The following is a 13583-nucleotide window of genomic DNA, read 5'->3' on the forward strand; positions in this document are numbered from 1 at the left end:
TCAAAATACTCTTCATAAATTTGTTAGGCATGTCATGTATTTTCAGAAGCCATGTTGTAAATTTCTAATGGCCATTTCTTTTTAACAGTGATTATAAAGTACATCTCTTATCCCTTCCAGCATTTTCTCAGTAATGGGTGATAGGCTGATAGACCTGTAGTTCCCGGCACTGATTTGTCACCTGTATTTGAAATAACTGCTTGACCCAAACATCCAGTCTAAAAGATATGGGCAGGCATATGTCCTATTTCTTTAATCACCTTGGATAGATGGTATCTGAACCTGGAGCCCCATCAATTTTGAGCTATCTATTCAACACAACATGACTATTGTCAGGAAGATAAAATAATTTTGTTAATGTTATTGGAATTTATTGAGTAATAATGGGGTCTGTGTCAATGTATGTGTGGGCAGAATTTTGCCATCAGCGAGCAGGGGGCAGAACCCACTCACCAACCTGGGATGATGCTGGGCGGAATCCCTGACATCATCCTGCCCCATTTAAATTTTCAGGAAGGCGGGGGCGCAGCGAAATCAGCTGTGGGCCCGCTGACCTGTCCATGGCCAATTGAGGCCATTGACAGGATCATTTAAACAACTAAAGGACCTGCCCGTCCAACCTTAAGGTTAGCGGGCAGACCAGGAGCCCCGGCGGCTAATAGCAAATACATGAAACCTCATCCACCTGCGGGATGAGGTTTCATGCAGGGATTTAAAAAGTTTAATAAATTATGAACATGTCCTATCTCATGTGACATTTTCACATGAAGGGGACATGTTAGGAATTTTTTGTTTTCTATTTTTAATCTTTTTCAAAGTGGAAGTGATCTCCCTGAGGCTGCACGTTGCCTCAGGGAGATGTGTGCTCTTTCATGTGCATGTGCGAAAGAGCACACTCCTGCTTTTAGGGAATTCCCCCCCCCCCCCCCCCCCCCCCGCACAGGGAGTGCAAAGCGCTTCCCGCTGGGCATTACGCTGGGCGGGCCTTAATTGGCTTCTCCGGCAGGGATCAGCTCCCCGCCCGTTGGAGATTGTGTGGGCCCACCTGCCGTGTGTGTGTGTGTGTGTGTGTGTGTGTGTGTGTGTGTGTGTGTGTGTGTGTGTGTGTGTGTGTGTGTGTGTGTGTGTGTGTGTGTGTGTGTGTGTGTGTGTGTGTGTGTGTGTGTGTGTGTGTGTGTGTGTGTGTGTGTGTGTGTGTGTGTGTGTGTGTGTGTGTGTGTGTGTGTGTGTGTGTGTGTGTGTGTGTGTGTGTGTGTGTGTGTGTGTGTGTGTGTGTGTGTGTGTGTCTTAGGAAACCTGATCCACGAGCGGGACGACGTTTCCTAAAGCTATTACTAATTAAACAAAAACTTTCTTTGAAAAATAAAAATATCTCCCATCTCATGTGATACAGTCACGTGAGAGGACATGTTTCATTAAATTTTTAATGTTTTTATTTACTTTTGCAAAAAGCGCTTCATTCTTTCTGAAGCTCCAGGCCTCAGGGTGATTGAAGTGCTCTTTCGTGCGCATGTGTGAAAGAGCGCTGGACCCAATTCTCCCCCCTCCCTCCGCCCGCACAAGTAGCGCTTAGCTTTACCGCTCAAGATCCACGCTGGGCGGGCCTTACTTGGTCCGCCCGTGTGAAATGGCAGTGCGGAGCCGATCACGGGCAGCAGTTGGGTTCCCGACCGCCGCTGCTGAGCGCACCTGATCAATGGAAAATTCTGGTCTATGTGTTTTACTGTTGCCTTAACGGAGGTGTAACTGGGGTTAGATTAACTAGGGGGTTTAGAAGTTATCATTGTAGTAATTTGTAGATCTTGGTGTGTGCTTAAAATAATTTCTTCTATTGATAAAGGTTTAATTTAGTTTTGTAAGAAACCTATAACTCGTGGTGGTCTTTTTACTGAATTCAAACCCCGCATCTCAAAATATATACAAATTGCAAAACAAATGAGGCAGTTGTTTCAAGTTTCCCTTTGGGATTTGAGCAGTTCAGTATTTACCATTGGCTGTGCCATAACATTATCTAATATTAATATGCTATTCCATACTGAGCAACCCTAATATGAAACATAAGCATCATCTGCAGGAGTACAGACTGATACAAAATAGCCATTTAACGGCTCCGCCATAACCTGAGAATCTGTTTAAATCTGTTCTTCAGTATCCTTTAGTGGCTGTATTTGATCCCTAATGTACTATTCTTTTGTTGTTCCATGCCACAGTTGATCAAATATCATATTAAATAAGATGGACTGGCTATTATAACCGTGTAAGTTCGCTGGTTTAGCCACTTGTCCCCTTCAAGTTGCAAATTTGATTAGTGTGATAACAGTGTAGTGAATTGAAAACAGCAAACAAACTTCTTTATATATTACCTTTACAAAATAAAATGTCACAAGGCGCTTCATAGTAATGTCATCAAACAAAATTTTACATCAAGCTACTTGAGACCTTAGGTGAGCTGGCCAAAAGTTTAGTAAAAACAGGTGGATTTTAAGAGGTTTCTTAAAGGAAGAGAAGGAGGTAAAGAGGCAAAGAGGTTTCAAGAGGAAATTCCAGAGCTTAGGGCCCTGACAGCTGAAGGCACAGTCACCAATGGTGAAACAATGAAAATTGAGGAGCTTCAAGAGGCAAGACTTGGAGGAGCGGCGTGATCACAAAGGATAATGGAACTAGAGAAGGTTAACAGTTAGGGGAGGCCGTTGGATTTAAAAACAAGGGTAAGAATTTTAAAATTGAGGTGTTGCCAGACTGGGAGCCAATATGAGTCAGCAAGTGGGAGGTTGATAGGCGATTGGTACTTGTGTAAGTTAGGATACAGGCTGCAGAGTTTTGGATGAGCTCAACTTTACAGAAGGTGAATATGGGAGGCTGGCCAGGAGAACATTGGAAAAGTCAAACCTGGAGGTAACAAAAGCATGAATGATGGTTTAAGCAGCAATCTACCGTCCTCCTTGATATATTTTATAATTTATTATGCTTATTCAATTATTTATTTAATCAACTGTAATATGGAATCATTTAGTGAAAGACTAATCTTTGTAATAGAGTGATGCAGCGTTCAAGTGCTCCAACATCCTGTATTCAAAGGATGTAGGTTATCATGTCCACACACAAACTTTTCTACTGTGAGAAAACCATTGAGTGGAGGCCAGTTATGAGTATGGAAAAGAAGAAACTTGATAAAGAGGCATCCTTGTCATACAACTCCTTGTAGCCAGCTAAAATCATTATTAGTAGAGTCCATGGGAATGTTGTCTTCCTGCTGCCTTGGCTGTAAGATGCTGCATAGCTCAGGCATAAAGAAAGGGGGAGAAAATAGGAAGATTAATTTAATTACACAATGTAGTAGAATCATAGAATGGTTACAGCATAGGATGAGACCCTTCAGCCCATTGGGTCCTTGTTGGTTGTCTGCAAGAGCAGTTCAACTTGTTCCACTCCATTGCCCCTTCCCAGTAACCCTGAAAATGTTTTATCTTCACGTGCTTATCCAATCCCCTTTCGAAAATATTCTTAAATACATAATTTCATTCAACAGTGCTTTATTATGTGGAAATGTCTGAATGTGCTTCACGCAATGAGTTACTTTTGAAGTGCAGTGATTTATGTAGGTAAATACATACTTTGTAGTTCCCAAAATTTTTTGATTTACAAGTATTAAAATACTTATTTGTAATGGTAGGTTTGGAATATTACGTTGTATAAAATATATTTCTGACTGTTGTTTTCATAAGAATTGTTTTGACAGCTAATCAAAATGAGGGTTGTCATGTACTGATTGATTTATTGAATAATAATTACAAGTTTCCCAGTTTTAATTTGTGATCAATCTAAATGTAAAGAATTGTGTTTTTTTGAAACTTAAGGTGAGTGAAATGTTGGAGAAGGATATGTGCTTGCCTTCTAATTTCCTTTTGACAAAGAAATTAAAATGAGAAATATTCGTACCCCAGTGATAAAATGCAAAGTGAATGTTAAATATAGAAATCCATTATTTCAGCCTTAATATTCAAAAAGGCAAAGCAATTTACAATCAGTAAATTTTATTTTAATCCTTGCGTTGTGAAGTACACTGTATATAATATGTCCTATTGTTAGCCAAATCAAAGCTTGTTATTCATGTAAATAGAAATGTAACAAGTGTTTCCACATCCTGGAAAAGAATAGGAACTTTAGATACTGTCTAATCATAGTTATTAAGGAAAATTTGTATTTTAAATTCAAATTGCTTCTTCATAATTTCAGTTGGCCCATGGTAATTATACTAGATGAAGTTCAGAGTCAATTCTAACCACAGATCTTTCAGTGCTACTATTACTACGCGAGATTGTTTTTATAATGAATCTGTAACTCACACTGAGCTGGTGCCATAATGAAGAACAGCAAAATGTCAAGGTCTAACCTAGCGATACAGCCGACAAACATTTTTTGTAATATGTGTAGCAACTGGTTTACAAGATGAAGATTGAATGCAAATCTTACTTGCTACCATTTCGAAATAAGCTTTTGAGGCTTAAGGGCATAAAGCACCAAACCATCCTGAGCAAAAATTGCATTTAATTGTTGAACATCTTCACAATTAGTTTTCCATGTAAAAAGGACATATTTTTGGAATTTTGTATTGAATTTTACAAGAGCTTAACAAAGAAGTTAACCCTAGGAGCACTGAAGGTCCACTTCAACTAAATAACAGCAGCTTTTGTTTTTACAGTACACTAACAATTCTGTAAATTTCCAGTGGTAAAAACTTACAAGTAAAATTGGCAATCAAAACTTATAAATCTTAATGCAGTATAAGAAATAATAACTTTAAACTTTAGGTTCAGAAATGTGTTGAGATGATATGATGGGCAACGGTTGGTGTACTTGATGAGGTATGCATGGAATAGATGGACATAGCTTCTTATTTACAGCTCATGTTAATCTCATGTGAGCTGCAGAAATCATGCTGAATGGAGGCAAGGCACCCTCACAGAAGATGGAAAATCCAAGCATGAGTCATCCTCTGCCATTCTTATGCACCTACTAGCAGATCACAGACAATTCCAGCTAACTGGATCCTGTGCAAGTCTATGCTTCACATACAGGCAACCTTTAAAAAAATTCCTTTGTTGAAAATAGTTAAAAATCAGAATGAATAACTGTCAGTGGAGTAAAACAAAGGCACAATGATGTTGGCCAACATTCAAGGAACAATTGCACATTCTGATACAAAACATTTATTTTAGAAAAATCCATCATTGAAAATACAGAAGATAAAGCAGTTATGTATTTATGTATGGATAACCAAGCAAGTTTCTTGATGCAATATTTTTTGGAAGCATGTGTTCTTGTGTGTGTTTATATATGCATGCACCCTCCAGTCTATATCTTTCTGGAATTTGCTTTTATACCTGTATCCCTTTTTGCAGAGTGACCAGAGAGCACAGGGAAAATCTAGCCAAACTAGCCAAACAGTTTACAAACAAGTCAAAAGAATCACTCCGAAAAATGCGAACTAATGCCATTGCCCAAGTGAAGAAATCAAAGAACTCTGTCTCTGAAGATACAATCAGGCTACTAGAAAAGCAGGTCAGTGTCATATCTTTTAAATGAAGGTGGTTACAATTTTTCCACCCTATTTTTTTTTCAATCAATGTTTTTAGTAGACTGTAGGGATATCTTAAATGTTTCTTAAAAGCAGTTTAATAATGTTCTGAATGAAGACATTTGCTGTTCTCAATTGCACACACACTAAGCACCTGACCTTATTGTACCGTGTACTTACTGTAGGTTGACAAAAAATACCGTAATGGATAGGTAAGGTGCATCACATAATTGTGTTAGATTAAAAGGTGATATGGATTTATTCAACAGGGCTTTAATTCTATTCCCTTTTCCTAATCTCTCCTTTTTCCTTATTGTTTGCTTACTTACAAATTGTTTGCTATCAAGATAAGATCACAAACTAGGTCTGGATGCGTAAGACCATTCAGTCTATCCAACCATCTAGTAAAAATACCATACTATTCCACCCCCCCCCATTAGGTAATGATATCAGAGGTTGAAAAATACAATGCAAGAATAGGGAAATAATATTGGCATGGACTTGGCTCTGTGTCACAAAAGAATGGCTGTCACTGCTCACCGAAAGTGCGGTTGCCCAGAGACTTTTTGTAGTCCTGTCAGTAGCGACTTCCAGCCAACCAGGGTGGAATCTTATGTTAGTGGTGAGTGCCTGCCAGCTGGAGAGCTAGTGAGAGAGCCACGTTGCCTTTGCCTTGGAAGGCCCGTCAGATTGATGCCTATCAGGCAGATCCAGGGATGCCAGTGGGCTTTCCTCCAGAATCAAGTCCCTGGAGGCAGAAGTCCCGCCTGCCAAAAGCTGCTAACCAATCAGATTGTCGGCAACTCCTGTGATCGGCATCCGCCAGCTGCCGGTGGCTGCTGCCAGAACAGCACCCCTTGGAGTCCCAGGATCCAGGAGAAAGGTAAGTAATGAGGAGGGCTGTGTCTTGGGGTGGGGGTCGCGGAGAGGGGGGGAGGTGGGCAGGGGGATCAGAAGCACGGGTAGGGAATACAATTGATTGAGGCTACCCGCCCCCCTCCCCCAAGGCGACATATGGCCCACGTGGCCCACACTCTTATCTGTCGTGCAAGCTGCACGCCGGCAGACCCTGCCTAGAACTGGGTTAAACCCAGCAGTGGCAGGAAAAGGCTCTAAAGTGGTCATTAAATGGCTACATAAGGGTCTCAATTGACGGAAAGGCAGGAAACTCGACCATGGGCCTTCCTGCCCAGGACTTAATTCTGGTGGAGGCGGGAAGGTGGCAGGGTTTGGGTACACCACCAGCCTGGCTAATTAATGCCTTCGCTGCCTCCAAGATCACCACCTCTGGGAGCAGAAGATTCCACCCCAGTGTCTAATCCAGTTCAGTATCCTTTGAGGAACCTGTGGTGTCTGAGTGGGAGAAGCAGCAGGATGGCTATTCAAACAATCAGATTGGCAAATCGTCACTGAGACATATAGACTGTAAACCAGGGAGGAAAAAAATAACTGGAAAGGGCTTAAGGAAGAGACAGAAGAGAAATATAAACTTAAAAAAATATTTTTATTAAAAGCTGAAACATTTGTTTTGATCTGAGGGAATGAGACTCCACACTTGGAAAGTTTCAGGGGTTATTCAGTGCCTGTCACTTCGCTGTTTTAAAAACTCTCACATTTCTGATTGCACTAACCCCAACATTTACATCCATTTTTAATCTGACACCAGTGCATTAACTTCCTAAGGTTCAAACCATTACAGTGCTTTCTATGCTGATTCCAACGGCAAAGGCTGCATTTGCACAGCCTGTGGAGAAGCAGGGTATCACTGACAGTGACTTCCAGATTTCCCATATTTAACAGTGCGTGTTTGGATGCCATTGGTTGCTGTCAATTTTATCTTGTAATAACAGTGAGCACTGATAGCCCTACCTTTATCAGTATGGCAAAACCTGGATTTTTTGTAAATTCTGGCCATCAGTCATGAAAGATATAATTTTTTTCTTCATTTGTATTTCCCCACCCCTCCAAAAAAAAAAGCAGGTAGCCAAAGGGGCATAAGTTATTGAAAATAAAGCAGTGGAGAAGTGAGACAGGCAATGAAATAAAATATCAAAAGAAGTCTGACTAGAATGCACATCCATTATGGCTTTAATGCATTCTTGCTTAAATTAATGTTATATGGAAATGTATTGTATACACTTAGTACCGTGTCTAATTGCCAAAATATCAGTGCACTGTGAGATGACCTGTAATCTTCCTGCTACTGTAAACAAGCAAGGTTTGCTGCTAAGGATGAATTTATTGGCAGAGTAATTTAAGATTTCCTACATGGTGGCCCATTTATTGTGTTGAAAATGAAGAATTGCAATGTAAAATAAATCTTAGATCTGCTGTGGCTTTGCAGATAGTGAGTCAGACATTGTTGCAAGGTGGAAACGTGGATGTGATGGGTTTTCTGACTTCTGCAGCAATGCTAAAGGTTCTGTAAACTGGGTGAATAGCAGATCAAATCAGTCTGCAGAGGCAACTGTCCACTACAACACCTAGTGGTTTCAGACGTGTACTGCAAATCCCAGACTGCAATGTCTGCTGTTCACGTTCCAAAGGACTAGAATTCTGTAAGGCTATGAAAGAAAACTTTTTTTACTGATTTGTGAAATTATTCCTCCTTGGATAAAGTTTAAAATAATTGTAACCTCTAAAATGTACCTGATTGGTAATGACATTGTGCCATCTTCACATCAGGTAAATATTTAAAGTTGGGGGGAGTTTTGGCACAAGCAACCAGCCAGTCTTGCACTCAAATTGTGAGTTTGAAGTCATAGATGCATGTTGGAAGAAAGTATTTTCTGGTGTTGAGGCTATTCTGGTGACAGAATAATATCCTTTGGTTTGTCAGAAACACAAGACTCCCAACAAGATATTGTTAGATGCTTCAGCATAAAATCCTAATGCACAGATGCAAAACTTTAATTTCAGTCCATTAATTAAATTACAGTCCTAACACCAATCCTACATAATTAAAATCAAAATAATTATTAATATGAAGGAAACTAATATCAATACAAAAAAATAAAAAAGTCTTCCCTATAACAAGACTCCATGTACATTGTATTTTGGATAAGCAAACATCCTTCTCTGTGTGAGCCAAGATATCATGACTGACAATCTGTTGTTATCCATGAGATCAGTGAATAAATCCCGCAGTTGTATATTGTCTTTAATTTTATTGATAATATTATATAGAAAACACGTCAACCTATTGGGAAGATGGTAGATGTACCCACCTGAAATTTGCCAGTAAGTTTGGTTGCTGTTTGGGGAAGATCTCCTAAAGAAGCAACAAGTCAGTGAACCAAATTGCGCCATTCATTTCCAAATTAAACCCAGAAAGTGGGAGCGCACTTTCTAAAGGACTGAGTAAGTGGAAGTAATCGTAATCTCTTCAGCATATCTAGGTTGTGATTGTAGATTATGTTATTGAAAATACTTAAACATGTTGTTGCGTGCAGAACTCTTCGTTATTTTTGTTTGATGAAGCTGGAAATTATTGTACATGTTCATATTTTGTAAGGTCAAGATCCAGTTTGCAGAATGCTTGTGAAGGAACGAGCTTTTGCTGGCAGAGAACATGCATTCTCTGGAGGCATTGAGTTTTTAAATTTTAGAGGAATTTATTTGGGTGGGTTCCTTGTGTTTAGTTGCGTTGGATGAGGGAACATGGGTTTCTTACCTTTAGATTGACATTGTGCTACATTAGGTATCATCCTTGAGGATTCTGCTCTCCTTTTTTCCTCTTTTGGGCTTTCTACGACGAATCATTCACAGTGGGGTCAGGTAATCCACTCCCAGAGGTCTGTCAGTGTGCCAACGTGAATTTGGTCACTGGGAGACACACGTAGACCAGCAGTGATTCTTCCTCTGATTTGTTTTCTTGCTTCTTGCAGGGAGGCACCTGGACTGCAGAAATCTCGATATAGTAGGCGAATTATCGTTAGCATAGATATCATATATATCAAAGATTAAATGCATTCTAAACAAAGGAAGATGTAATTATACTGGCATTGCTACATTAATTTTCTGGTAAATGATATTCCAGCCGAAAACCCATTGTGGATCAGTGTATGCAGTCTCTTGCATGACTTCCTGTAATTACTTCCTTCTGGCTGAGTTGTTTGATTTTGTTCGTCATGTTATAGTTCTTTAAACTTTAATTGCAATAGTCTCTGTGCTGGTTGGTCGAATTTGTAATGTTGGAATGAAATTACAGAAAAGGTATGATTGTGTATTGTGGAATGGAGTCACTTTGCTCTCTGTCACTTGGTTTTATTTAAAGTCGGGGAACTATTTTTTAAACTGTGTAGAATGTTTGCCGTGCAGGAGAATTACTATTGTGATTCAAGTATGTAATAAGTCGTGGGAATCCTCCTTCAAACAAATCTTTTAAACTTAGGCTTGAAATTACATAACCATCTTAAATGGGTTAACACTTTGACTAAAATAGTGAAGAGAGTAATTTCAGTGGAATGTGTTGGAGTGTTCTTATGCAGTATTACACAATAAATTCAGGGTTAGTCTTTCCTAGTGTTAGTATGCTGGAGTGGTTTAGCTGAATCACGTGAGCTGAACGTGTTGATACTGATTGTAATTGTGAAGTTAGATGGGATGGCTTTATAATGCTGCAGATTGGGAGCAATCCCCTCAATTATATTTAAATGCTACAGCTCGGATAAACTGGCAACATATCAACTGTGAGACTTAATTTTAAAAATGCTTTCCAGTTATTTTTGTACCTGTACCATAACATGTACAGCAAAGGACTATAGAATTAATAGATCCAGACCAACAAAACTTGGCTTTGAATAAGTGGAAATCATTGAATGGATAGACGAGCAGCAGGTCACGCTGGACCATTTTCAGGGTGAAATGCATCATGCCACAGCTTCTGATTTAGTTGATTTCTATTAAGCCATTGCTTAATGGGCTACATTTTTCGATTCTCTGTATAGAATCAAGCAGCTCAGAAGGAGGCCATTTGGCCAATCATGTCCCTGCTGGGTCTTTGAAAGAGCTATCCAATTACCCCCTGCTATTTCCCCATAGCCCTGTAAATTACTTCTGCGTGTTTCTACCAATACTAACTTTTATTTTACTGATTACCAATTCTAACAATAGTGCTTCCAAAAGGACAATTCATTCCATTTATCAATTGTCCACACCAAGTTATCTTTTATAAATTGAATATTTATGTGACTAAAGGTGAGGGGCAGAAGCAAAGTAAATCATTCGGACAAAGCTGATAACAACTGGCTTCTGTGATGTTTGCATTGTTGTTTAGAAATGACCACACTTTACCAGTGATGGATAAGTGTTAATTGTTATAATTTAATTCAAATGGACCATCTTCCAAGAGATCAAAAAATGAAGCCTTTTTTTGATATGGTGCAGCATTTAGGCCCGAGTGTTTTCTGGATAGAATAACACCACTATAATTGGTACAAACTCTATCTTTGTATTGTTCATAAAAACAATTGGGATCATAAATACTGCATGAACCTGGAGTGTATTTTGCTCTGTGTTAAGTTAACTAAGTTAATGAACTTTAAAATATCACACAAAGCAAAGAATATACACTGGTGTCCAAGAAGCCAATGAAACTTAACAAAATTGATTCAGATTACTATTTATTTGCTGGTTTAAGTTTATTTGATTATTTATTGAATGACATCTTGCATGACTGTGATAAAGGTAAACTCTCCCTCTTTATTCTTCTCGACCTATCACCAGCATTTGACATGGTTGGTCACAGTGCCTTCCTCAAATGCCTTGTCAATGTTCTCCAGCTGGGTAGGATTGCACTCACCTGGTTCCATTCTTATCTGACTAGCAATAGCTTCCCTTCCTGTTACCGCACTGTTCCCTCTGTGTTCTCTGATACTATGGACGTGGAAAAAGGTGGTCCTATTGAAAGCATGGGTAGTCAGGAGCTCCTTTGGGGTCAAATAAATGATAGAACATATCCTTAACCCCCTCCCAATTTCTCAGCTACATGCTGCCCTCAGCGACCTCATCCAAAAGCAGTGTTTGTTTTCACATGTAGGCTGATGACACCCAGCTCTAACCCACCTGCACTTCTTGCGACTCCTTCACTGCCTTATCCAAAATCTAGTACTGTATGAGCAGAAATTTCCTCCAGTTAAATATTGGAATTACTAAAGACATTGTCTTCAATCCACTCTACGAACTTTGTTCCCTAGCTACCAACCCCCCCCTCTTTCTCTGCCAACTATTTGAGGCCAAACCAAATTGTTCACAACCTTCCTGTCATATTTGACCTCCTCAAATGAACTCCCAACTGAGTATCCTATCCATGTCATCACTAAGACCACCTATCTTCACCTCCATAGCATTGCCTGAGTCCACCCCGCTCATCTAGTGTCGAAATGCTCATCCACACCTTTGTTACCTCTAGACTTGACTAATCCAACACACTGCTGACTGGCCTCCTACAGTTTGCCTTTTGTAAACTTGAGTGCAGCCAAACATCTGCTGTCCATGTCTTTGCTCATGCCAAGTCTCATTTACCCATCATTCCTGTGCTCGCTAACATACGTCAATTTCCAGTCAAGCAACACTTTGACTTTAAAATTCTCATCCTCATTTTTAAAATCCTACATTGCCTCGACTCTCCACATCTCCATAACCTGCTCCGGTCTCCCAATCTTCTGGCATCTTGAGCATCCCAGATTTTAGTTGCTCCACCATTGGTGGCCGTGCTTCAGCTGCCTGGGTCCTAAGCTTTGAATTCTCTCACTAAACCTCTCCACATCTCAGCTCCTCTTTCTTCCTTTAAGAACTCCTTAAAACCTATCTCTGATCTTGCTTTATAACACTTTTACGAAGCATCTTCACAAAACATTTCAAAGACATTCTGAAACTCTCTTTTAAGCACAGCCGCACTGACAGTAATGACTGGGAAGAGCTTGCTACCAATTGTTCAAAGTGGTGGCAACTTGTCTATCAGTTTCTATCAAGCATTGAGTCTCAATGTCTTAATGATGAGGCAAAGCGGCGGCAGAGAAGGGAAGAAAAGGAAGCATGTTGCATACTCTGGATCCCACTAATTTGTGGGACATCCTGCCCCATGTGGCCAAAGATCAGTGGATCAAGAATCGGCCTGTTCAGTCACGTGAAGACCCATGGGAGAAACACGCAACCTTGAGTAGACACCATTCTTAAGTCATGGGACAGCTAATGACAAAGTGTCTTGGGACATTTTACCACATGAAAGATGTTAAATAAATACAAACTCTTGCTGTTGTTTTAAATTCAGATTTATTGTTCCAACAAAACTACATTTAGTGCTATAACAAAGGGTCGGTAAGAGGTTAAGCAGTGGTTGCATTTGGTAAATTCCTTTGTTATTCTTTGCAGATTCAACAGATGGCAGACGATGTTGTTGCTGACATGGACAAGCATCTGATGGCAAAAACCAAAGAGCTGTTAGGATGAGCAAGGTGGGAAGTATGTAAATGGGCTGGACATTAATAAAGCTATTCCCCTCACCCACCCCTCCTTCCCTAAGATTGATTTCTCCTGCGAGATACAGATTTAGAAAGGATAAAGAACTTTTGAAGTGCAGTAACTGTTGTAATTTAGGAACATGGCAGCCAATTTTATGTACAGCAAGTTCCTACAAACAGCAATGAAATAAATATCCAATCATCTGTTTTTGGTGTTATTTAGGTAATAAATTTTGTACACTGGAAGCATTTCCCTGACTTTCCTCGAATAGTGTCATGAAATTTCTTTTATGTTCACCTGAGGACATACAGGGCCTCACTTTAACGTCTCATCTGAAAGGCAGCACCTACAATGTTGCAGCACTCCCCTCAGTACTGCACAGATGAGTCAGCCTAATTCATGTCTCTGGAGTGGGACTTGAACACATGACCTTCTCACTCTGAGGCATGAGTGCTCCCATGTTAACATAGTCATTGAATATTAACAAGGTACTTGACTATGGTATCATTCAGCTTTCTAGTGCATCTTCTCTCCTGCTCTC

At 39.8% G+C, this 13583-nt stretch overlaps 1 protein-coding gene across 2 annotated transcripts in view; it reads left to right on the top strand.

Moving 5' to 3' along the window:
* mrrf (mitochondrial ribosome recycling factor) overlaps positions 1–13290 on the top strand; it is a 28765-nt gene extending 15475 nt beyond the window's left edge. For both annotated transcript variants that reach the window (XM_041192829.1, XM_041192830.1), the window contains 2 exons: positions 5403–5562; positions 12953–13290. In XM_041192829.1, coding sequence (XP_041048763.1) covers positions 5403–5562; positions 12953–13030 — 238 coding nt within the window. In that variant the 3' untranslated portion in view covers positions 13031–13290. The remainder of the gene's footprint in view (positions 1–5402; positions 5563–12952) is intronic.
* The last annotated feature ends 293 nt before the right edge of the window (positions 13291–13583 follow it).

The sequence above is a fragment of the Carcharodon carcharias genome, chromosome 8, assembly GCF_017639515.1.
Source record: "Carcharodon carcharias isolate sCarCar2 chromosome 8, sCarCar2.pri, whole genome shotgun sequence".
NCBI classification, from domain to species: Eukaryota; Metazoa; Chordata; class Chondrichthyes; order Lamniformes; family Lamnidae; genus Carcharodon; species Carcharodon carcharias.